Source organism: Sturnira hondurensis, unplaced genomic scaffold, assembly GCF_014824575.4.
Source record: "Sturnira hondurensis isolate 20B ecotype Veracruz unplaced genomic scaffold, ASM1482457v3 Scaffold0002840, whole genome shotgun sequence".
NCBI classification, from domain to species: domain Eukaryota; kingdom Metazoa; phylum Chordata; class Mammalia; order Chiroptera; family Phyllostomidae; genus Sturnira; species Sturnira hondurensis.
In genome coordinates, this window is record NW_028075471.1 from 6,102,098 (window position 1) to 6,129,031 (window position 26,934).

Below are 26,934 nucleotides of genomic sequence, written 5' to 3' on the forward strand. Positions count from 1 at the left end.
GTACAGGAGAAGGCTATGACCGAGGAAAGGTTGTCCGTTTCTTGTTCTAGTTTCTTACCTACCAAAATGGAAACGCTGAATCTTATCTCAGCCTTAACATACCTTCTGTTTACCGGGAGCACAGAAGTAGTTCTAAGGGATGAACTTTCTCCGTTGTGACTTTCAGAGCCCCAAAACATCAATTTTTAAGTTAGCCAACACACGAGATAAATATTTTAATCACCATTTTATTTCCATCCAGGCCAAGGAACAATTCAGGAAGGGTTCTGTTCTAAGTAGACAGACCAGGAAGTATGGAAGGCTGCGGATGCTGTTGTTTTGAAGTTAGCCTGTCAGTCATCATGATTGAAATGTAACCCTGTTGACTTCCACGAGTATAATAAAATGCTTTGCAAAAGATTGCAGAATTGTAGGATGTAATAAAGTCTGCCCAGCTTCATTTCCAGTGCCGCAGGGTCCTAGAGAACGAGGCCCACTTCCTCATGCCTTGGGATTTGTTCGAGTTACTTTTCATGCCTGGGAATGATGGAAGATAAAAACAGACATTTAGGTTAAAACCAATAGCAATTTTGGCATCATGGAAATAAGTAAAACGTAAGTTTGCTTACTATGAATCTGTTAGATTGCCATTAACACTGTACTAGAGGCCAGGTAGCTGGGAGAAGATTACATGAAATAGGTAGGTTCCAACCCTCCTGATGCCTGTCCTACCTCAATCCTCAAATTTTCTACAGCCTGTGCCCAGGGCGCATGCCCCGGAAGTCAGCCACGTGGTCTTGTAAGTGTCTATTTTATGGACACAAGGCTTACATAAAATTGAAGCCATTTCATACCTTTAGTAATTAGGTAAGAATAGGTTCTCAAACAGAGCCGTTATCAGAATTACCCTTTGAACTTGTTAACAAACACATTTCTTGGGTCTCTCCCTGACTTCCTGAATCAACATATATGGGGAGAGGCCCAAGAATCTGGGGACAACTTCCTAACAAGCTCTTCATAGGAGTCTGACATTCTCAGGCCCTGAATTTGGGGAACTATTGAGATAGTGTGTAGCAGGCTGAATCAGCTTTGCTTCAAGGTCCCATCACCTAGAGTATCTGGGGCCAGGCCTAAAACAAATAATTTCTTCTCATAAAATAGAAAAGGCGGTGGTAGTTGGGGGTTAATCCTGTTAGGAAAGATAATTCCTAGATCATAGCAATACATTTCATAGCTCTGACACCCTCCCGTACCCCAAAGGACAATCTGTAGGAGCCATGGCTTCTAGCCTTAATGACAAGTGTCAGAAAAGTGGGTGTGGTCAGGAGTAGGTGAGGCTTCTGGCTTGGAGAACATTGGGAAAGCAGAGGGTTGTGCAAAAAGTAAGTTCAATGGGAGGGGAGGAAGGATGAAGGATTTATGGGCCAGATTTCATAAAATTTGGGGAAGATTAAAAGACAGGGTACTAGGAGATGTTTGGGGTAGCTGCCACAGGTGTGACATGTGAAGAGATCCTAAGGAATGGCATTGGGAAGCAGGAATGGACCTCCCTTTCAGTGTTCTCAAGGGATTTCAGTGAAGATTTAAATAACTTTTACTTACTAGTTGTGGCTTTGAGTGCAATACACCTGGGAGGCTAAGGTGCAAAGATCCGGCCATCCGGCAGTTCCAGTGTGAGTTCAAGGGCACCCCAATGTATTACAGCCTCTGGTCCATGGAGAGGGTTTTCATGAGTCTAGCACTACCCCTTTCATACAACCTCACAACAAAGTCAGAGAGCAAAGGGCAGGCGGAACCTTCCTTGGAACTTTATCTGGCCCCTTCTGGAATCCAGAACATGGAAGTCTAACCAGTTCTGCTTCAGCTTTCACATCTGAGCTTAGGATCTGCTTCCCTCTAGATCCACGGATGTCTGTATGTGAGGGGTGCAGAGTGGGGTGCATGAACCAGTCAGTTTGCACCCCCGGGAGAAAGAGGCCTGTCTCATTCCTTTTTGACATTGGGATCACCCCCTATTGTGCCCAGCACCACCCACCTTGTCTGGACACACAGGTCATTTCCCTATCATTCATCATTGCCCTTGTCCTTGAACAGTTATTGACTTTGAGTCAGAGGCACCTGTGCAGGCCTGAAAATGGATGTGCCCTTTCTTTTCCTCCGCCTCGTCTGTCTAGGGCAGATTTATGTCCTAGGAGAAGTTTCCTTCGGTTTTATTTTTGGTCTTTTGAACATTGTGGCCTCGTGTTATTTCCCGCACCTGCCCTTCTCAACCCAGCCCTGTAATTTCTGAATCTCCGTGGGTACCGCTATGCACACCCGAGAAGGCTTTCTGTCAGTGTACTTACAATGCTCTGCAACCCATCCCTCACACAGCTTTGACATCCAAACTGTTGGCCTAACTTCTTCAACTAGCCTGCAAGTTCATGGGAAGCAGACTTTGCTTTTCCTGCTGGAGTACAACAAGTGGATGTGCCTGGCTTTGGCAGGGCGTGGGCCTGAAGGGCAGCCTTGTCATCTATTGGCTATGTGTCTCCCGGCAATGTGAAACATACACTGGGGGTGGAGGGGTGTGGAGATCACTGAGTGGGCTGATACAGGAAAGCACTTGGAGCAGTGCTTTATAAGTACTCACTAGTGTAGGCCTCTGTCATTGTCATTATTATTATTTATGCTCTCTCACAGTGCCAGTCAGAAACCAGAAGGTGACAGAAACCCACGAGTGTCCAACCAAGTGCGTGTCAGTACTTAGCTCCATGGGTGTGATTACGCCTCATTCTAGGAGTGGGTGCCTCTGGGCAAAGTACTTATCTCCCCATCTTCTGATTGGACTTCAACTACTATGCACCCTTCCAGTCTCTAGTTTCCTTCAAAACCACTATCAGACAGCAGTGTTTTCAGTGCTCTCTGGGCAGATCGACAAAGTATTTATTGACATGTAAGGCTTAGAGGGAGGTGCAGTGCGGTGAATGATGATATCCTGAAGGGGTTTCCATCTCATTTGGGGAATCACCTAGAGTGAGGCAGTGCAGCAGCTGGTCAGGTGCAGGTGAGCAGTCCAGAGAATCTGTGCTTCCAGAGTTCTGCGAGCAGAGAGCTCGGGTGCCTGAAGTTTGACTGGTGATGAACACGGGAATGATCATGGCGTTTCTCAAATATTTCTAAGTTCCCAATAAACACAGTGGCAGGTGAACTGGCTGACCTTGAGGAATAACAGGTCATACAATGAAGCTCATTTTCAAGGGTTTGCTTTGCAGAGTAGGGGGTGCAGGCAAAGGGGAAATGCCGTTGTTCTGAATAAAAAGTTAAGAGATTTTTGGAAGAGCTTTGCATTTGGAAGGAAATTAAAAGTAGCTAATGAAGAACGTTTGAATGATTTTTAAGTATGGTTTCCTGTATGAATGCACTGTGATCTTCTCATTTGTCTTTCCCTTAAACCTTCAGGAAAGTCTTTAAAGTCAGTTGTATTTTGTTGTCATGACTTAGTAAGCACAGGGTGAAAGCAGAGGGACCCCGACTGGGGTGCCAAAGGACCACCCTGACTTCTCCTGGAGCATGCAGGTGCCATTAGGTTTGATAAAGTCTTTCTCCACAAAGAAATGGGGCTGAGTCCCCTGTTTTTAACAGATTTCACCACCCTCTGCAGGCATTCAAAGCAACATCTTTTTACTAGGTGTGCATATGGAGGCTTACAGGCCACTGACCCAAAGAAAGAGCCTCTTCTGCTTTGAAGCTAAAAAACAGGTCAATGTCTCTGTCTTCTGTAGGTGAATGTGGATGGTCTGACTTGACAGAGTGTAGATATGGCAGATATCAGTGTAAAAGGCAGATATGGGACCACAAAAACGCAACAGGCTTTTCTTGTTTCCTTAAGGTAATGTTTTGAAACTTGGCTGCTCACTGTGACCACCTGGGGAGGTCTAAGAACTGCCCTGCTCCCATTCCAACTGCAGAGATTCTGCTTTAACCAGCCTGCAGCGTGGGCCTGGCCTCTGGAGGGGAACCACTGACAGCTGTGTGATGGTGAGAAGCTCCAAGCTGTCTCCTTCTTGATCCTGTAATATACTCCACATGCCGCAAAGCAACTCAGGTGCTGGAGATAGGTTTCAGCAGGTTCCAGTTGCAAATGTTCAGTCTCTAGTAAAGTCGTCTGTCTTCTGCACCCTTAGAACAGCCACACAAACAGGACAAGTGCTGTTCTTCACAGGCAGTGATTCTTGCCCATGAGAAGGACAAAAGTGACCTACTTTACATCCACACAAGGGCTGACACAGAACGGTTTTAGAACCAAGTGATCATGTTCTCAAATGTAACATAAAACCCCTCTGCAAGAACTCTCTTCTTTGAAAAGTAATTCTCATTTCCTAGCAGGCTAGAGGCAGACAGCCATGGAAAAGTCATTCTGCTCACACCAAAAACAAGGTGAGCAATTTTCTAAGGGCAGGCACCCTTGACCTCTGCTTTTCAGCTTTTTCTTAATAAACTGAAGTCAGAAATTGGACCACAAAGCCACTGGTGGCAATCTCTTACAGAAAGTGGGTAAAGGCAAAGGTAGGGGAGAGGTGGCAAGGATCAGAGAGCCACTCTGATTAGTATCTCCATGGCAACACAACTGTCCTTTCATCTAGACACAGGGAGGGTTATCCCAAGTGCAATGGCCAGAAACCCAGCACTGTGAGGCTGGACTTCAGAGAGCAGGGCAACTTCCCAGCAAGGTCCCTAACTCACAACTCTCCTTCTGTGACACATCACACATGCTGATTAACACAACTTCTTGTGATGGGAAAGTGTAAACAGGGTCTATTTCCCAATGCTCCAAGTTCATGTCCTTTAGGGCAAAGAGAGCAATTACCGTGTAGTCAGCCCCCTCAGGAGGGGAGATGCAGACTTCTGTTTTTGCAGTGAGATTGGGGCTGTCCTTTGTGGAGTGAGCACAGACTCAGCATTGCATGTTCTTTGAAGAAATAAATCAAATAGGAACAGCAAACATGAAAGAAAGATGATTGCCAAGCTTCTTTCTGTGGGTGATTTACCTTAGCCCGGGTGGGCTCATCCCCTCCTTTATCCCACAGTGGCCTGGAGAAAGAAACACCACAGGCCTTGAGGCTCGGTGCTGGAAGTGAGAAGGCAGAACAGAGAAACCGACCCTGGAAAACTCAGGGTCCTCCTTGGGCATGGGTTTGTTGGCCCCTCAAAGCCAGAAGGCTTCTGTCTTTCACGTTTGCTCCATTTACAACCATTTGCCCATGTCGGTGCCTAGCAAAGATTCTAAAAGGCTTTCTCATTCTGATGGAGCTCATGAAGAACAGGTTTTATTTGTCTCTAAATCTTCAGTTGATATTACTTTTCCCTGAGACTCAGTCAAAATGAAAAAAGATTACTTTATATATACTTGTGTCTTTTGTGAGAGAAACTAATTTTGGGAAAGAAAGTTCCTGCAATGTGAAACACTTTCCTGTCCTTCAAGCCCTCCAAAGGGGCAAAGCAAAAGCTAAAAAGCAGGTGTGCTTTGTCATTTACCTTGTCTGACAGCTCCTTCTCATCGTGCTTCTGAGGGTGACCTTCCTCTGGCATATCCCTGTGCTCTAGTGTGCACTCCTGTTGTAATAGAATTTCAGAACCAAGCGTGGAGCAGGCTACCTTTGATAATTAATGGCTCTGAGAGTTTGCTGAATGTGTTATTTAATTAATGGCACTTGTGTCTAGAGTGTGTACAACTGTGCGAATAAAAGGTGCATTTGCTAAGGGATTATAGGCAAATACTCAGATTGTCACATTGAGAATTTGTCAGTGATTATAATTTTTCCTCTCATTTAAAAGGTACTGAATTCTGTACATTTGATATAGTTCTGTTCTTTTTGCCTTGTATGTGAGCTTATATTACAATTTAAAATCCTTAGGCTAATGGATAAAAGTTTGTTACGGGAGCAGTGCCTTTTAACAACAATACAAAGGTAAAATCTTTCATACTGTATTTTGAGAATGAAATGGATGGTAAAATGGGTTATGATTTACTTCAGCTACTCACAAATAGGCTAATCTGGACTACATTCAAGTTGACTTGAGACCAGTTGATCAAAGGTTGAAAACTGGCAAGAAAACACATTTGAAGGCGATTGAGAATAGAGTAATGCACACCAACCTGCTTGTGCCTTAGATGCTGGTGCTTAGAATGTAATGCAGACTGTGAAAAGACAAAGATGAACATATCATGTACAGAAGCATCAGCAATCCACAAGGGAAATCTCTATGGATCCACCTCTGTGTGTTTTCAGATGGAGAATGCAAATACAAAGAGTCCAGTTTTAAGCCTGTACGGTCACTATTTGAGCCTGGGAAAGTTATATCTGCTCTCTGGACCAGTCTTCCTTTATGAAACAATGGGTTGAATTATATGCACTTTAAACATCCTTCCAGCCCAAAGTGCTTGGTAGGGATGTGGAAGCTGGCTGAAAGGAGAGGCCCACTGATAGGAGATAAGCATGTGGAGTATATTACAGGATCAAGAAGGAGACAGATAGCTGATTGCTCACTTTGGGGGTTTGGGGATAATTTTCCCAGGAAGGGGCTTCTGAGAATATGCAGAACCATAGAAATGTGCCCTGAAAAGGGCTACAGTCTCCAAAGGGCTGTAGCCCCCAATAGGGCTACCTATTCTCCAAAGCTCAGCCAGATGGTTCAGGAGACAAAGCCTCAAACTAGGAGCCTCTCCCCAACCAGAGACCTCTTCCTGCTCAGGGGAGGCAGTGGACATAGAGACACTGGCTCAACGGGCTTAAATGAAGTCGAGAGAGAGGCTGGAGGCTGTGCACAGCACATTCTTTCTTCTGGGTGGGAAGAAAAGGCCATTTGTCCAGAACATCTGTCAGCCAATGCCTGTGCTAAGGTGTGGGGCGGTGGGTGGGTATGAAGTCTTACATGTGGAAATCTCATTGTCTTCACTTCCGCTCTTGAAGTAGATGTCACACCCCCATTTCACAGCTGAGAAAGCTCACAGAGTAAGTGCAGGATTGGAACCAGATCTGCTTCATTCCAGAGATCAACCTCTTTTCACAATTGCACTGTCCAGTGTGATAGTCACTAGCCATATATGGCTAATGAGCACTAAAAATGTGACTAGTCTAAATTAAGATGTGCAGAAAGTGTAAAATATCTACTAGGCTTCAACTACTTAATCTAGTAAAAGAATGTAAAATATCACAATAACTTTTTTATCTTTATGTAATATTTTATATTATAAATCTTTGTTATAAAGATACTGAAATAATATTTCGATATATTGGGTTAAAAACATATTATTAACATTAATTTAATCTGTGGTTAATGTGGCTTCAGGAAAATCTAAATGATGTGTGTGGCTGGTATGCTCTTTCCATCAGCCAGTGCTGCTCAGTGATGACACCCTGGGGCCCGGGTTGCTGGAATGGGGTGGGCTCCACGAGTGTCTGAAGAGTTAATTTAGTGCTTAGGAGCATGGGCTGTGGGATCAAGACAGGCTGTGACTATTTGTTGTGTAACCTTAAGTTACTTTGCCTATCTGTGCCTTGGTTCCATCATCTACAAAATGGGAAAATAGTAGTATCTCCCTCACAGAACTGTTATGAGTACTAAACAGGAAACAAGTAAAGCACTTATATAGAGCCCGGCCCAGAGACAGCCCTAAATCCTAAAGAAATGTCAATTATTGCCACTTACTCATTTATTCAGCAAGGGTTTTTGAGCACTGCAACAGGCTAGAAGCTGTTCTAAGTGTGAAAGGCAATGGCCCTGCCCTTGGACCCTTACTTGCTAGTGGGGAATAAAGACAAACTTGTACTATGATGGTACATGACAGTGAATAGTATGAAGAAAAATTAGGCAAGTTTAAGGTATTGCAAAAATAGGGGTACTAATTTAGATGGTCTGAGTAAGTGACATCTGAGTCAAATGCAGACTAGAAGGAGGAAACGAGAGAATCCCAGACCAAGGAAGACAACAGGTGCCAGGGGCTCCGGTGGGAGCTGTTGGAAGTGATCTGCTAACAGCAAGGAAGCAGGAGGCTGCAAGTGAGAGTGTGGGGTGGGAATCATGGAAGATGAGTCTAGATTTTATCTTAGTCCTTTACTGTGGCCTATAAGTGATTAAATCCTGACTGGCTTTCCAAAGTAGGGAGAAGGGACATGACCTGGCTTCCCATTTAAAAGGCTCATCATCCTAATACATTTCCAATTACACATTCTATATTTATAAATTATATATAAAGTATATATTTCCTTTTGAATGGTCTTTGGTGAATTTCAGGGTATAAATATATAATGTAATGTTAAGGTTGTCAATGTTATCATAGTCAACTCAACAGTTGACTATGATATTCTGTATAAAGAAGTTATCTTTTTAAATGTAGTATAATGAAAGCTTACCCAGAACACAGGGAGTTCTAACTTTTTAGTGAAAATACTTTTCATTTATATTTTTACCATTGAATCCTTTAAAGGGTTGAAGGAATTAAAATGAACCACATACACGATCTTCCACTTTAAAAAAACCAACTCCCTTGACAAATAACAGATCCTTGAGAATAGAGTAATAAAGCAAAACTCCGATGGGGGTGTCAAAGGCAAATGCTGATTTACTACATTGGACATATTCCTTGTTCTACATTGTTAACTTTGAAGTCTGCGGGAGCCTGCAGAGAGACTGGATAATCCCTGCAGGAGCCAGCAGAGAGGGCTGAGTTCTGAGAGCAGCCCAGAGCCCCGCATTGCCAAGACTGGCCAGTCCATGAGAAGGCGTCCCTTTCCTACAGCTAGGACTCTGGCTTATCATTTCTAATTAAAAAAAATAATTCATGCACTATCATAAGCTTTCAGTTCTTCAAAGCAAGACCACATAATCAGTCTGTAATGCCAACAGTTCTAAACATTCTGTGGGCCTCACTGAAACAAGATGTGGAGCTTTAGCCAAGGAAAACTGAGCAGAACACATAGTTACATTCAAAGCCACTTTGCCTGTCTTAAAGGGAGGAACATGATCTGGCGGTTTTTATAGACCTTCTTGACCTAAAGATACCTACTGGCAGAAAAGGATCCTCAGCTGGGTTCTTTTAATGCTTTAATTATTATGTGATCTTTCATCTTACACACTGACTTGAACACTTTGAAAAATATCTTAAATATGCATTAAAATTGATGCTAATCCTAAACCTCAGAGTGGCCCTTGGAGGGCATGTAACTGTGTGTGGGCATGGGGTTAGATAAAACTGACACAAAGCCAACTGCTTTATGGTGGGGTAAGGCAGAGAAATCAGTCTGGTTACAGGTACTGCTGACACTATACTGCTGACTTGCACAGAACTCATACAGGCTTGCTTGTTCTTGAATCAGTCGTATTGTTTCAGACTCACCATCCGCTCCTCTCGGATAAGGATGGACTTTACCTGCTGTTTGTCAGACAGTGTTTGCTTAAAGCAGAATTTCCACAGATAGTTGGTGATTGAGTCCTAGAACCTCAAGGTTAAAAAATGTCCCCAAGGAGCAAGCAGTCTATACCCAGGTGACAGCCATGACACTTGGTGGTAGGTAAGGAAACCCATTTCAAATGAGCCTCAGGAGAAAAGTGACTTACTGACCATTTAATTGTGAAAGATGAGCTGACATAGGAATTTGTTACTCTCTTTACCTTTTGTCTCCCTTCACTCTGGTCTTCCCCGGCATGAGACTTCTCCAATGATGAGCAGAATGACTGTCAGGAGCCTCAAGTCTCCATTGCCCCTTTAAGGGCTTTTCTCTTTCTGCCCATGTACCAAATGGTAGGGAAGAACTCTGGTTGAGAACCTTGCCCAGAGCCGTGGTCTCTAGATGAGGTTGGCAGCTCCAAATTAAAACGTCTGCTCCAGCCCATCCTATTTTCCTGCTCAAATCTCCCAACAATCATCTAAATATTTTGACATCCCAAAGCTAATAGAAGACTCTTGGAGAAAAGCCCCTGTCTCCAGAGGACGCTCGAACTGAAAGGTCTTGAATGGAGCCCCTGGGAGTCCTCATTGACCCCAAGAATGCAACATCTAACGCATGATGGCCCAAAGTTGATAAGCTATGGTTCACTCCTGTTCACCAAATGCAGGGGTAGCTTTCAGGCAAACGTTCAGCCCCCACCTGCTGCTTCACAGGGACACGTGGGAGAGTGCTGTCTCTTCGGTGGGTAGTTTGAAGGAGGGTATAAAGTGATCCTCACAAAGCCCCAACATGGGAATCACTAAATGCTTGGCTCTTTTCCTGAAGTTCATGAAGAAGCAAGAGTAAGCTCTATCTCGCACCCTAGTATTATTACACAACTCTTGCCTTCAGTTAGAGTTAAAATAGGAAGGGCATTTCTAAACAGAGACCCACCAATTCAGTGTAAAGGTAAATGTGGGCTCCAGAGTCAGACTTCCTGGACTTGGACCCTGACTTTTTATGCACATAACCTGTGAGTCCTTGGACTAGTCCCACTGTGGCCTAAACCTCAGTTTCAAGTTCTGAAAACCAGGATGCTATGAGAGGGTTGTTGTGGGGTTTAATTGGAAAAAAAAGCTTGTAAAGTGCTTGGTATTGCTTCCCCATAATAAGCTCTTCATTAGTGGTATCATTAAGAATCATTAATAACAGAGCATCCTCTCTGTATTGGTCCCTGTTACTCAGTTCCTGAAATAATCATCTGGCTGGCCAGGGTGTCTTGTCAAAGTCAGGGAGGATGGCTCAGAGGGGGAGAATTGACTCCACTCTCTGATGTCGTAGCAGTGTGTTTGTAAAGATCATATGCTGTGATTATTCATTTTTTTGTTTAAGCTTATTATGAAGTAATTGAATATTCAGCCAGCAATTAGACTGCACATTAAAGTCAATCTCGTCTTTCCCTTTCTTTTGTCCTCATTTAAAAAATCTACTTATCTGATTTATTTTTAGTCCTTTCCATGGTGAAAGATAACACACAAGGAAAAGTAGAGAAGATAGATATGGCTCACAGAATTAATATAAAACAAACACAGCTTTTGTCACCACCCACGGCAAGGACTAGAACACTGCCAACCCTCCCCCACCACCCCCACCCAGGTAAACCACTGGGCTGATTTTATGGTGATCATTTCCTTGCTTTCCCATATAATTTTATTCTCAAAATGAATATAGCTCTAAGCACTGCAATTTAGTTTTGCCTGCTTTGAACTTTATAGGAATGCAATCACACAGTACGTATTCTTTTATGTGCTTCTGTTGTTCCACATTCTTGCAAATGCTTGATATTGTCAGTCTTTTAAAGTGTTGACTATTGTGTGTATACAGTGGTATTCCATTGTGCTTTAAGTTTACATTTTCCTGATGACTAAAGATTATTGGCTATTATGATACTCTTTACAAAGTATTTAAATTCTTTCATATTTTCTACTGAACTGTCGATTTTTTCTCATTGATTTGTAAATTTATTTTTCTTTCTCTTTAAAAAATTATATTCTGGATTCTGGTTTGTTGGATATATTTGTGACAAGTGTCTTCTCCAATCCTGTGTCTTGTTTTTTCTATTAATGGTGTCTTTTGATAGACAGTATTTCTTAATTTGAATGTCGTTCATTTTATCAAACTTTTTATGGTAATATTTTTGTGCCCTATTAAAAAAGTCTTTCTCTATTGGCAGATCATGGAGATATTTTCCTATATTATCTTATAAAAGTTTTATTGTTTTATACTTCACATTTTGAATCACAAGCCACCTGGAATTGACTTTTGCATGTGGTGTGAGGTATAGTTTCATTAGGTTTCTATATGGAATCCTAGTTTCCCAGAACAATTTATTGAAAAGATTTTCCTTTCTCCAAGAACTCCATGCATTATTTTTAGAATAAATTGAGTGTTTCTATACGCCTGGACCTATTTCCAGACCTATTTTGTCCTACCAGTATACTTTATCCTTGTATCAGTACAGTGCTCTCTCGACTTTTGTAGCCTTGAGATAAGTCAGCATTCTGTACAGTAGGCCCTCCTATGCTTCTATCTTGTTATTTTCATCGTTTCCAGCTACATTTCCATGAGCGTTTTGAAATCAATTTGTCAGTGTTCACCAAAAGAAGAATATTTCAAAAATCCATGGGGATTTTTATCTGGATTGCATTTATGTCAATATGAGAAGAACTGAGACTTTGTAAAATTGAGTCATTCATCTTTCCATTTATGTGACTTCTCTTTAATGCCTTTTAATAACATTTTGTAGTTTTCTGCCTCAAACCTTACATATCCTTATTTTTAGGTATTTGATTTCTGATGTTAAATAAGCTAACTTTACTTTTTTTTTCATTTTCTAACTGGTTAGCTATTGTGAACTGAATGTTTGTGTCCCCCCAAGTTCATGTGTTGAAAGCCTAACTCCCAATGCGATAGTGACATGAGGTCTTCAGGTGGTAAGTAGGTTTGGATGAGGCCACGAGGGTACAGCCCCTGAGACGGTATTATCTTCCTTACAAAAAAAAAGTGAGACCAAAGCACACTCTCCTCCATGGGAGAACATGGTGAGAAGGCAGCCATATACAGTTCAGGAAGAGGAATCGTGAGAATCAGAGCGAGCAGGAAGCCTGATTTTGAACTTTCAGCCTTAAGAACTGTGAGAAATACATGCCTGTTGTTTAAGCCACTCAGTCTATGGTATTTTGTTGGAAGCCCAGGCTGATTAATACAGTGACTGATTCAGAGAAATGTAAAGTTCACATCTACTGATTTTATATTCAGAGACCTTGCTAAGTTTACTGATTAATTTCTCTGCATTCTTTATATTGTCTACAAATAATGGCAGCTATATTTCTTCTTCTTTAATACTCTGTTCTCGACTTGCTGTACCAGCTAAGCCCCTGAATACATTGTAAAAAAGCAATGCAAATAGTGAATATTATTTGATTAATAATCACAGATAAATATTTTTCAACATTATACCTTTAAGTATAAATTCCCTTCTAATTCTAGTTTTCCTAGAACTTTTATATTTATTAAGTTGGATATTGAACTTGATCATTTTTTCTGTACCTACTTAGATGATCCTATTATTTTCTCCTTTATGAGTGTGGAAAAAGGCATTACTTGATAGTATATGAAGTTGACATTGCACTGGTCATAATGTATTATCCCTTTTGTGGATTGTGCATGCACACAAATAACCTATGTGTCTGTCTATCATCTGATATCTTTTAGGATTTTGGCATCTGTGTTTCCATGTACAATTAGTCTGTAGATTTCCTTTCTGTTATGTTCTTGTCAGGTTCATGTGCAAGGCAATTCACACAACAAATGAGAAGTAGAGAGTTGGTTTTTCCTCCTCTTCTCCTGCATAAATTGTTCCATAGCCATAAGATTCTCATTAAGAATTTTATTCTCGACAGTATTCTTATTTCCTTTTTATTATATGGTAGAATTCCCTGTAAAACTACCTGGGCCTAATCTATTCCTTGTGGGAAGGATTTTAATTCAGGTTTGAGTTCTTTAACAGATATCAATTTATTTAGATTCTATTTTACTTTGTGTCAGTTTGGGTGAAACTGTATATTTTATAAAAATAATTTAATTCCAAATTTCAAATTTGTGGGTCTAAAATTATTCATTATATACTCTTCTCCTTTTTAATGACTGCAATGTCCAGAGAGAAGTTTAGCACATTAACTTTCACCTTTTATTTTATTCCAATAAATGTGCATAAGTCATGATTTAAATTATTCTCTAAACACATTTTTAGTTGCATCCTCAAGTTTTAGTTTTTTTCAGTCAGTTCAAAATTTTTTCTAATATCCTTTGATTTCTTATTTAGAATGCCTTTTGAATGAGTCTGATGGTAGTGAGTTATCTCACATTTTGTCAGAACCTATGTTTATTTCACCTTCATTATATAAGAGTATATTAACTGGGTATGGAAATCTAGGTTGGCAGTTACATTCCTCCAGTTCTTTAATTATGTCATTTCATGGTCTTCTGATTTTCTTTGTTTTTTTGTTGTCTTAGGTCTAATTATTACTCCTTTGAAAGTAAGAATTTTTTTCGCTATCAAATCTAGGAACTTACTTTTTGCCTTTGATTTTCTGCAGTTCTATCATGACGTATCTCATTCTAAGGCTCTACCATCCCTATTCTGGTTTTGGTATATTCTTGAATTTTTTGATTGGTGCTTTTGACAGTTAATTCATTCATTAGGTTATTATATTTTTTGGTTAAAGCTTTTCAGTTTGTTTTTTGTTGATAACATCTGTCTTTTTTATAGATTCTAGCTCTCTGCTGAATGTTTTTCATCTTTTCTATCCAGAAGCAAAATAAACATAGCTATTATAATGGCTATACCTTATCATTTCAATTTTAGGTACCCTGCAATTCTAGTCTTATTCCTGTTGACTTATCACTTTATTAGTGTGGTCTTATATGTATATGTACACACTCCTATACTGGGCATTCTATTTGAAAACATTTTTGTAGAAGTAATTTAAGATCTTCAATGGTATTATTTTCTTTCAGAGATGATTTTTGGTTTTGCTTCTTCCAGAAACTTAATGGGACGAGCACTTTTGGATCATCTTAATTCAGTTCCTTGAACTGAGACTTTCTCAAGTGCCAGATGATTTGTAACTGGGCTACAGTGGTACCAGGGCTAGCGTACATCTAGTTCCTTATTTTTCCAAGGGTATCACTTTTTCAGATCTTTGTATTCCCACCCAGGTAGCAATCCAGCTTTTATTGCTTTAGTTCTGTCTACCTCTCTGGCACTCACAAATTATGGTACCTCAGGGAAAATAATTTCCCTGAGTTCTTCTCTCTCTCTGGATTTCTACCTTGTTACCTTCAACAGATTTTTAAAAAATATTCTGTACAGTTTTTCTAGTTGAAAAGAGTCGGAAGTTTGATGCAAATTATTTGGTCTGTTAGTAATAGGAGCAGAAGTCACTCTTTTCTGGCTGTCTGAAAACATCCTGTCCTGCAGGTTTTATTCTCTAATTACTGTTTAAACTGATTTCTTATGAGCTGAACATTTACATAATTTATCATTCTTTAAATATGATAAAGATGTATAGGGAAAATAATAATCTGCATATTAACACAGCTAATGGATCCTCACAGTCTTCACTGCTCACCATTCACAATAAATCAGAGGCAGCTGAACATACTGAAATGTCTTTTGGATCCTCAGAGAAGTATTAAATCCAGAAGAAGCAGAATTCAGAGCTGCTTTTGCTAGTGCATTTCCTATCCATTGCTTTGTTTTATCCTTGTAATAACCCTACAATAAAATGTTTTTCATTGTAGTAATTTAGAGATAGGAAGAGTGAGGTACAAAGGTGTGGTGTGTCTAAGCTCAGAGAGTGAGTTTAGTGGCGGAGCTGCTGGGAAGCCACTTTAAATTATTTTTTAAAATTTCCACTGAGAGTAGAAAACAAAATGACTGACAATCCAGACATCATTATTAGGAGATGCCCAGAATATTTATGCTTTCATTAGAACAAGTGATTAAAAAGTAGATTTCTTCTTTGGCAGGGGACATAATTTTTATAAAACGATAATGTTCACCTTATCACCTTATCTTTTTTTACAAAGCACATTCTAGAAAGACACTGATTTGCTTTGGGGGGGCGGTGCATCACTTGCCATATGCTATATTCTCTTCATTCCAGGTTATTTAGAGAAGCTCTAATAGGGTAAACATTCCCTTGTAATTGGGTTTCAAAATGTGAATAATGAACAAAATAGGCCTGCTTGCTGGGGCCTGGGGAGGGCACAGAGAGGGCTGCGGGCACTCATCCCCTAAAACAGCCGGGCGCGAGCAAGGGAAGGCGTGTTCCCAAGGTGGCTCCCGGCCCTCTCTTCTCCCATCCTCGTGTAGCTGCTCTCCGAAGAACAGGTTGCATCTCACTTATCCATGCAGGACAAAAGAAGGGCAAGAGGAGGAAGCAAAGGCACATTACATAGAATCGGGATGGCATTTAATTTTACTAATGCTATTTGAACAAACAGTTACAATGGGGTATTTTAATTCTCTAAATATTCTCTCCTTAGTCCCTACTCTGTCTTCCCTCCAGTTTTTGGACTTTATTTTGATAACTATGACACCGGAGTTAAATTCCCCACTGCCCACCATTCACAATAAATTAGAGGTAGTAGAGCATACTGTGATATCTTTGGGATCCTCAGGGAAGTATTAAAACCAGAAGAAGTACAATTTAGAGCTGCTTTTGCTAAGTGTTTCCTGAGTGGCTGACCGAGTGCCCGCAGGACAACTTGCGTGGTGCCTCTGGAATGTCAAAACAATGCAGCACTGGCCTCGGAGGCAGCTGAAGGACAGCTCAGGCAGAGGATGGACTGGACTAGCTAGTACTAAAGGACAGGTTACAGATTATTAAGGTGAATTTTTACAACCTTTCTTCACAGAAACTTCCCGTGATCTCCAGGAGAGTCCTTTCTCCTCACGTTTCTTTGTGGCGGAGACAAGGACAGAGAGAGAAAAGTAATAGGAAAGGACAATAGAGTAGAGAGAAGCAAGTCAAGAAAGAAAAAAAGTCTTGGGAGTGGATAGATATTTTTAGGGATTTTTTTTAATCGTATGAAAGTATGCAGATTGATGTGTAATAATAAATTATCTGTTTCTAGAGATGGGATGAGGCTGGAGAAGGTGATGAGGGTGATGATTATTTCACTATCGTTTTGCATAATTCAAGTAAAGCTTGGAAGTCTTAAAAAATATCCTTGGCATTTGGATCATGCTGGTTTTAACAGGATTCTGTGCTGATGGGTCATGTAGTCCCAAATTCATAAGAGTTAGAATTAATTATAAGAAACTGGTCATTTCCACAAGTTAAGCTAAACCTCAAAAGAACAGTTCTGTATATTCTTCAGCCCTCAGTGGCCTGCAGTAATCTTTTGCCAGAACTATTGGATACATGTTAAAGAAAGCTGGGTCTTGAGAAAACATTTTTAAAATAACCAAACTAACCTCCCCCCACCCCAGAAAAAAACATTTTGGAACCAATCATAGAACATTTACTGAAGTTAGGTTTATAACTTATAACTAAATGGTTATTCTTTTAGGCTATCATGAAATAATTCATTTAGTAGGACATTAGATTTCATTATTTCTGAATTCTCTATGATTCTATGGTTTATAATTCCCAATTTAGGCCATAGGGACTTGATTTATATTTCTCTAATCCAAACAATGGAGCCTGTAATTTCTTGCCCCTGGAATTTGGTTCTATAAACATAGTCTACACAATAAGAGAAGAGACGGCACAATCCTATAGCAACATGACAGGAGTGTGTAAGATGATGGGCCCTTTTCCTGGTAAAGAGCTTTTGAACACACTAAAGTATCATTGCCCTTAAACAAGGAATCTTCTCTTGTCCTTCAACTGAAGAAAACTTTATTGTATCAGTTTGGGGGATGGCTAAAAGTGTTGGCAGATGCTTTCATTGGTATTGATGATACCCCCATGTGGGGTTTTACCTAATCAGTTTAGGATTGAATTCATCAAGGAACTCAAGTTAACACTTTCCCTCCCTAAAGAAAACATGAGTGGTTCTATGATCTAAACTTGGGCTTTTCAAATTACTGGCTGCTGTGCCGAGAACAGACCCTCTCTGAGGAGGCTGAAGATTTTTCCAGGCTTGTAGGATATGTTTTAATAGGTATAACTCTGTGACCAGGACACAGAGTGTCCCTCACTAAGCAAACCTATTCTTTCTTGTCTACCGCAACTGGCCGTGATTATGATATGTGTGGTCCAGTGGCTGAAATCATGGTGATTTTTCAAAAATGCCAGTGGCAAAATTTTGCCATGACAGTATATCTGTAACTACTAATAATGCTGTTTTGGGCTGACTCAGTTGCTTTGAAATTGCAAGGCTCTGTTATGAGTAAATAAGAGGCAACCAATTATCTATAAACTAACGGCAAGCACAGAGAGTTTGATGAATTACAAACAGACTCTGCTGACACAGCAGAGCATGGAAACCTGCCCCGCTCTGACTTTCTTCCAGAGTTGGGGGCAAGGCTTGCATATTTTACAAACCACACACCCCACTCACTTCCAACATGGGGTGGGAAAGGGGACAGGGAGATGATAAAATCATCCCTCACTAGTACACACTTTGCTTTAAAATTAACTAGGAAATGTATCATGGATGTGTAGGGGCAGCAAAACCAAGTATTAAATACCTAAAAATGATTATGTTCCAGGAAGGATGCATTAGGTAAGGAAGGCAGACCCTGCTCTTGACTCAGCCCAGTGTGGGGGGCGGCAATGCATAAATTCACCTAAGCAGGAGGCAGATGTTGAATTCTGGAACCAAAGGGTTACCAGCCTCGTCAGGGATCTGTCAGGTGGAGGAAGAGACAACTGCAGCTTTATTCAGCAACCTTAGAAGGTTGTCTTTTCCTGTGCACGATGAAGGTAATGTCTATTTTCCTCTCTACTATGTTTAAAAAACTTCAAACTAATTTTCTGCTAGGCAGAGGATTAAGAGAGCAGCCAAAATATCATTATATGGCATGATCAAGAGAATTATTCTACGTAACTAACCTAACGCTGATGTCCATTAGGACATCAAGAGGCTGAGGAAACAGTTGATAGTTTTGGAATGTTTATCTTTGTGGTCCTCTGGCAGTTTTGTCATCAGAGGATAGAGAACAGGGTTTGCTGCTACCTGAGTGGTTTGCTAGGTCTTTCCACACCAAACATTCATCAGAGAGCAGCTCTTGGCCTGTCAGACTCCATTTTCCTATAGAGGGCATCTCTATAGGTTTGCACATTCTACTTTGCAACATGCTTGTTTTTAAGGATGATTAATGGCAAATTAAGTGCTAAAGTCCACCCCTGAACACATGGCATCCCAGGAGAAGGGGTGATCACAGACAGATCCAGTTGGCTTAGTGTGCCCATGTGAGGCAGTGTGGCATGGTACAGGCCTTCCCGCCTGGTGTCCTCAAGCCAGGTACAAAAGTGTGGCCTCACCCTTAGGAAAAGTGCCTCTGGTTTTCCCACACGTACCTTATCTTCCCCCACAGGCCTGGTGAGAGACACGGGGAGCACTGACCTAGGGGCTGGAGCTGGTCTGGAGTCAGCTTGCTCTGGCTTTGAATTCTGGCCTCCACTGCTGTTTTCCAAAGACAGGCATCACTGGCCTGTTGAAGATACTTTTAGGTGATCTACATTGAATTCCTCTGTAGATTATTCTCTTTTAATCCTTTTGAATAGGTCAAATGGAGAGTCTCACTTTGGTGCTGAAATTAAATGGCTCTCTAAGGATGGCCAAACTCTCCGTTTAACAAAGAAAGAATGAACCCGGGTCTGGATGGCTACAGGCAAGCAACTATGCAGAGCTGCGATTCACCAGCATTGTTTTTCTCTTATATTTGTTTTTATGTTTAACTTCTAATTACAGTAATACTTGTTTTTCATTGAGGCTCTGGTATAAAGTTTAAGATAAATGAGCTAAAATTTAAAGAGTGAATCAAGTAAATAATAAGTAAACAACATGCTAGATTATACACAAAATGAGAGAAATCATGACCAAATCGGAATGAATGGAATTTGGGAGACACTGTACTCGTCCAAGACCATATTGCTTGGGCCCGTGGTCAGATGTGGCAGAAAAGAGGGTGGGCAGCCTCAGCAGGGTCTGGAACAGTGTGCAAGTGAGTGAAGGCAGGGGGTGCAAGTTCAGGCCCATTTTGACTCCTGAGACCTGGATGCAATGTAGCCGAGAAGGGAGGTGCGGGGAGGGTGGCATTAGCAAGGCTAGTAAGGAAGTCCAGCAGGAGAGGAAGAGGAAATTCCTCAGAGTGGAGCCCGGGAAGCCAGAAGACAGGGTGAAGAAAAAAAGAAAATATTTGGAGGGGTCCCGGGGAGCTGGGGTAGGGAGGTGCTGCTGGCTGAAGTGAGCTCTTTCAGTGAGGTGGGCAGTACAAAAACGAGGAGAATGGCCTTTGGGATTGCACTGTCTGGGTTCAAGTCTGAGCCCCATCACTTACTAACCGTTTACCTTGGAATAAAACTGAACATCACCAAGTCTCAGTTTTCTTACCACCTGTCAGATGGAAAATAGAACCCATGTCCTGTAAATCTCGGTAACACTGGCTATTGCCAATGTTAAGGCTTAACGCCCTTAACATTGCCTTCGCACACGTTGTGAGTCGTGCAGTGTTGCAGAGTAAGCCCCATCGAAGTCTTTAAACTGGCTCTGCCTGAGACTGACTGCCCACTGAGATTACAATCAGAAAACCTGGAGAGACCAAGTTCATCCACATGTCAGAAAAACAATGAATAGGGATGTCCAAATATTGCGTGGCAGCCCCATTTATTAGCACATCTCAGAAGTTCCATGAACCGTTTAACACTATATAAACATTGTGGGTATAGATGCATTTTCAAGAGAGGAAGGTAGGTGTCAAAGGACTGGGTGGACCCAATGAGCAGGTTTCCTGAATGGAACATTTCCTCTCCCCTTTATAAAGAGAGGTATATTTAGTCCCATTATACTACAGGAACTGGTGATGCTTTTAGAGAAATCTTAAGGCCCTAAATTTAAGTCCTTCACCTCAGATTACTAGCGTACTGTTGGGCAATCCACATTGCCCATCCTGGTCTCAGCTCCCACATCTGACTGTGTGACTGTCCAGAAAACTGAGGGTGATCTATTTGGTCTGTAATCTAAACCCTTAAAAAGAAAAATTCATGTTAGTTCACTTAAAACCTTGCAGGCATAGTGCAATAGACTGTATAACAAGTTAAGGTAACTGCCTTTCTGGCAAGATGTATAAGACATGTTGATTCACCTGGTAGTCAGGAGATGCTAGGCCTCAAGGCAAGACAGAAGCAAAACAGACAAGGCAAACTGGCAACTCCGGTGAGAAGTTTAAATCCTCTTCAAGTTTCTAGAAAGTATGTTGTAAGACAAAGCCCTACAATTCAGCAAGCCTCAGGGAAGGCCTAGAGCTTTCTTGCCTGTGCCTGAAAGTATCTGTTACACAAGAAACCCAGGCAGAAGAAAGAACATTCAGCCGGGGAAGGAAGCTGAGCGTGAAGAATGGTGACCCCATTTGGACAGGACATTCCAGAGGACACACTAGATTTCAGAAGAGGAATGGAAAGAGGATTGCAGTCATGCCCTTAGGCCTATGTTCTCAGGTAAACTAGCTTGATCCTTGAAAGAAAAAAAGAAAGAAATGAGAAAGTGAACAGGGTAAAAATAAAACATCAAAGACAGCAGCTGCTAGCACCATATATGTCCCTTCAGGCAGCTGAGTGCTGAGCTGGCAAACCAGCGACAGATGAAATAACCTTTCTAGAATGCATGAGGGCCAGTGTACAACATGCCTGCACAACATGCCTGTACCATGATGAAGCAGAGGCGGCGACTACTGGGGCTTTCAGTAATGAGAATGCTTGGAAAAAGCAGGTTAGGAGGAGAGGTTATCAAAGGCACATCTATTTTAAACTAACTGAAAATGGCTTACATTTCACAGTAAAAAGGAAACACAGTGAATGCATTTTGTAGCCAAAAATCTGAATCACTAAGTGGTTGATACAATTTTATATAATTCAGTTGCTACTAGTATGTGTTCACTAATTGTGTTTTAATTTAGTATCTGATCTGCTGCAGCAGCTTATAATATAAACACATTTACACAGGCCAGATGAAGAAGACAATTCTAAGGAAGAAAATAAACTATTCAGAGGAGAGGCTCCTTATCAGGGGTGCATAATTCCTAAGGAGGTCTAGTAATAGGGGTGCCAGAAAAAATACAGGATTTCCAGTTAAATTTGAATTTCAGATAAACAGCAAGTAATTTTTTTCATCTAGGTTCATCCCAATATTTCATGGCAACCCTATTAATAAATTTCAGAAGACTCATGTACCCCTTGACATTGTATAAAAATTTGGTGTGTATATATATTCTGAAAAGGAGGATGGCTATAACTTTCCACCAGCATCTTAAATCTGTGGTCTCCTAATAGTTAAACATCATTAGTGCAAAGAGATAATTCATTCTCACCTTGACCTTTTCCTGTGTCCTGAGTTTCCTAGCAGCCAAAGCTAAAGGGAAACACAAAGGGTAACTTTCCAGGGTAACAGCAGCTGGGGAGCAGAGGCCCAAAGTGGAAGATGAGCTGGCCTTGGCATGGCCGACCTGGTCTGCAGGTGGAGACGGCCAGGTCAGGGCACCTTGCAAACTGACAGAGGATGTGTGGGAGTTGAGCCTAAGGATGATGTGACTCCCTTAAAGGACTTTAACCTCTCAAATGAACAGGTATGTGTCACAAACTACCCAGTGTTGTGGAAACTGGATAGCGGAAGAGCAGTATCAGAGAGGAAGAAGCAGATGAGAGGTGACAGTGATCTGGAGTGGAGTGAAGAGACGGGGAGGGAGAGGGGTTCACATATTGGAATGGGGCCGCAGGAATCTAGGTTTTCTCCACTCTGGCTTCTATGTCTTTGAAGCCACTACCTAGGCTGTTGGTGCGGTCACTTCTCTGTGCCCCAACCTGCACAGGGAGCCCTTTTCCTGAGGCCCCTTGGAGGGTGGCTGTGATGAGCGAGTGGAGTCTTTACCTGCATCACTGGAAGTACACCCGCAGTGCTGCGGCTTCTGCTGCCATTTCCTCCTCCGATCTCCACTTGGCCGGGGAGTCCTCCTCCTCTTTGTCATGTTTCTGGAGCTTTGGAGGAAAAAAAATAGAATGCATTCATTAACGGGTCCTTGGGATCTTCTTGAACAACTATTGTGTGGTAGCTGAACAGAATTTGCAAATCAGAGGCTGGGAAGTGGGTGTCTTTTAATCGCATTAGTTGCTAGTTGCGCAAATTTGAATATGGAGCGGTTTCATGTATAAAATCATATTTCCATGGTTTGCAGAAAAATAACCATGTTAGACTATGCTGTGGCCCGTCTGCTGCTTGTAATTGTCTGCTGAGGGTGGGAGTGGGGATCACAGACTGAGGGGGCATCCTTCCATGTACCACAGCCCCTCCAACTCTCTAAACTCCTGCTTCAGCCATCATTGCTCACTTATTTCAATCAGCAGACACTGAAGGCACTGAGTTTGCTGCCTGCCCGTGGTCGGACCTCTGAGCCAGCCTGGGGTTTGCATACCACTCTTTTTGGCTTAGCCTTAGTCTCATATGAGCTCTGAGCAGTATTGTTCAGTGAACCAAAATAGCCAAAGCACATTTATGATAATAATACAAGAGCCATGAGTACTGAGTGAGAAAGAAGAGCATATCTATTAAAAGAGGCTTCAAGCAGGCCAACAGTAAAATAATTAAATTAGGAAACATCAAAATATTAGCAATTGGGCTTAGTTGAATCATTTAAAACCCTCTTAGATATCCATATTTCTTTTAAAAATAGCTTTTATATGTATCAGATTTACATATAGAGTGAATAAAATTTCAAAGAGAGGGGATATTTTCAGAACTCTCCATTAGAAGAGCTCAATTTTCCCCTTAATCTCCTATTGCAATTCAGTTTTATTAACTAAATTTGTTATTCCTAAATTTGTTATTCCTGTGTGAGGCTCCATACACTGTAAATGCTGAAAATATACTTCTCCATAGGATGCACACTATAGTATTTTGTGTTAACTCATTCGAGGAGATTAAGGCAAATGATTTAGTAGCACCAGAGATGGTTGGTATTTGGGATGTGAAGGGCAGTTTCTTTGGCGTGTATTATTTCATCATGCATCATTTCATCTAATCCTTACAATAACCTGTCCACAAGGCCGGCACGATTGAGGTCCCCAGAAGTTCACTCACCTGTGGAAGATCACCACCCAGCTAGGAAGCGGGAGCTCCAGACTTGTTCCCAATAATTAATTTTTGCCTTTTATTCCATCCTACAAGAATTTGAAAGCCACTAAAGAGTGGCCAGTTCTACAGATCCTGCTCAACCCCACCAGGTGCATTCACCCAAAAGTCAGGTCCAGCTAAAAGAATCTTGCTAACTCAGCAAAAAGTCTATCAACTAAAATAGTGAAATTGGCTAATTTAGGCCCAAATCACTCTAAATCTAACCCAGAGACCCCACCTTGGCAGCTTGCAGCAGATGGAGAAATTGTCCCATCGTTTCAGAGCAAACTTTAATACAGAAAGCAAAGCAGTGAGAGAACAATAGCCCAGCTTTCCAGTTTGAGCCTAAATGAGGTTCATTAGCATATAACCAGGCAGGCTACAGATATGTTTATGAGGGTCATGGATCTTCCCTTCAGAATCTGGCTGCCAGAGGCTGGTTTTACATTTTGCCACATAGATTTAATTCTCTTTAGTGGAAGGAAACCACATTAAGAAGTCATTTCCTTCCTTGCAGAGGCAGATATGACACAACTGCTACAGGCAAGTCAAACTGGATTGCTATTTTTCTACTCAAGAACTAATTTTCATTTTGATACTAGGTTTGGATCCGTTATAAATCCATCTTGTAACAAATCAGTAGGGTGACAAAGAACAATGCAAAGCTCAGAAAACATGGTCTTCCCATTTCTGGTTCAGCCACTGGGAGACACAGAATCAAGCATTAAGTGGCCTCATCAATGCAGATCATACCAGATGAATCCAAATAATTTAGAGCCTGCAAACGTTAATGCCTTTCTGATGATTAGGCAACCGTCTGTTATTGACATATGCCTTACAGATGGCAACGTTGTGCCAACGCTGGGAAGTTGTTTATAGGAAATAGGAAATAAATAAAAAACTAGTCATATTTGCAAAGCTCTGTTGCGCACGCTTTTTAAAACTTCGGTTTCTCTCCTAAATGCCCCCATGCAAGCCTGTGGCTTTTAGAAGAGCCGTGCCCAACCCTGGCTGCTCACAGGAATGGGAAGGACTTTAAAAACTGCTCTGATTTAAGTGGACTGAGGGCGCCCATGCTTGGGGTCTGTTTTCAAATGTCTCAAACAATTCCAGGATGCACTTAACTGTTGAGAAGCAGCACACTGAGAGAAAAAACCAAACCTGTGTGTATGCAGATGAAGCCCATGCACATAAAGAAAGAATGCATCTGTCTTTTAGCCCATTGCTTGAGACCCTTCCAGCAGGACAGAGGCTGTCCTTTGCAAACTCTGCTTCTCACTGCTCTTCTATACACACCCTATTAAGCGGGTGTCTGGGCCTCACAGCTATCCCAGCAACACCAGGCTACTGATCTAGTTCAGGAGACTTTGAATGGGATTTCAGTCTCTGCAGGGGTAGGGATCCTGGGAAAGGCCCTGGTAGACAAGTCTTGTGTCTTGGAAGGGCTGTCCAGGCTTCTTGGAAATTAAACATGCTGTGGGGTGGAGTGCAGTTCTGTTCTCCTAAGGCAACTGAAGAACCTGGTGGCTGGAAGCCATTGTCTGGGCTTACCTTAAACACAGTGGCTTGTTGAATGAACAGTAAAGAGAGAGAGAGAGAAAGCCAAAGAAAGAAAAGACACTGTAGCCTAGGGAAGCTTTAATGAAGGGGTTTTAAGCCCAATGAATCTTTTAGAGCACCTTCAGCTATCCAGAGGGAAAGGCAGGGACTACTTATTAATACACCAGGTAAAAGCACCAAGCCAGACAGACCCCTTAATTGTCCTCATGGGGCATCTAGGTAAGGAGAGTAGACAATAAAGGGAAAGATGCTAGGAGGAGCTACCCTAGTTTGAAAAGGCTTTTGAGAGTCAATTTAGTTTCACAAAGAAACAGAGTATTAGAATAGAGAGTGATGGAAGTTGAGGGTTATCTAAGGAGTACCCAGCAAGAGCTCTCTAAGAAGATGAGGTTGGGCCTAGACGTTAACGATGATAGGGCAAGCTCCTTAAATTCTCTGTGCCTCAGTTTACCTCTCTGTAAAAAGGAGGCAGGAAAGGAAATTATGACTTCTGACATGCCTGACGTGTAGTAACTGGTTCTTAGTGTTTGCTGTGATGATGGTGGTGATGGATACACCATCCCCATGACAGTGAACAATGAACAACCCAGGGAGGTTGTTTCCAGGGATAAAAGTGCTTTTACCATCTTCATGTTTCCCCAGTGATCCCTATCTTTTGGACCTTTCTGCCCTGTAAGAAGAATCAAAAACTATGATCAGAATTCAGATCCAAACCAACAAATCTATGTCTGAGAGGAAATTTAGCTCCTGTAGCTCCAGAATGACCTGCAATAACCCCTAACTCTCAGGGTGGTGATGAGGAGTAAATAAAGTATTATGGTAAAGGCTAAGGCCCTATAGTGAAAGCATGTGGCAAAGGTCAAATGCACTCAACATTACCATGAGAGCATGGTTGCAGGTTGGCAAATAAAAATAAGATGCTCACCTAATATTTTTTAGTGTATCTCATGTGGTGTTGAGGACATATGTATACTAAAAATATTCATCGTTTATCTGAACTTCAAATTTAACTAGACTTCCTGTAGGTTATCTGGCAACTCAGATGACCAAGTTCAAGGCTACCATTCTGTCTATACCAGGGCTTATTATTATTATTACATGAAATTCAGAGTAAATCCCCAGTACTATTTAAATTCCACAGTTTATTAGTTCTAAGACGTACTGTTTTTCACATTTTAACATCTCTGAAATTGAAGCATGCCCTGAAGTCAATGGTGTGTCATAATTCAATTGGTAGTGCTTTTCTTTCTCAGTGGTGCACAAAATAACAGCACTTCTTCCAGGTGTGGGGGACTCCGTGCACCGTGGTCTCCCTCTCTCCTCCCTGCAGTGAAGTCACACAGTTAAACTGTGACAATGCTCAGCACCATGGCCAATAGGACGTGTGTTCCTCTCCTTCTTCCTGTGCAACAAAACAGTTGAAACTGTTTTCCCTGACATCTGGTTCACGTGCCAAAGTTACAAAGTTTGCAAAAGCCTAAACCGAAGACTATATTCACATTCAACAGAGTGAATGCAGTCTGTGATGATTCCTCAAAGTGAATTCTATTTCTATAGAGCTTTGCAGAGAGATTTTTTTAAA

At 41.5% G+C, this 26,934-nt stretch overlaps 1 protein-coding gene across 1 annotated transcript in view; it reads right to left on the minus strand.

Moving 5' to 3' along the window:
* Positions 1–332: 332 nt before the first annotated feature.
* FHIT (fragile histidine triad diadenosine triphosphatase) overlaps positions 333–26,934 on the minus strand; it is an 825,228-nt gene continuing 798,626 nt past the window's right edge. The window contains exons 6-7 of the mRNA XM_037040812.1: positions 22,554–22,660; positions 333–516 (exon numbers count right to left, since the gene is read on the minus strand). Of these exons, the coding sequence (XP_036896707.1) occupies positions 22,559–22,660 (102 nt within the window). The 3' untranslated portion in view covers positions 333–516; positions 22,554–22,558. The remainder of the gene's footprint in view (positions 517–22,553; positions 22,661–26,934) is intronic.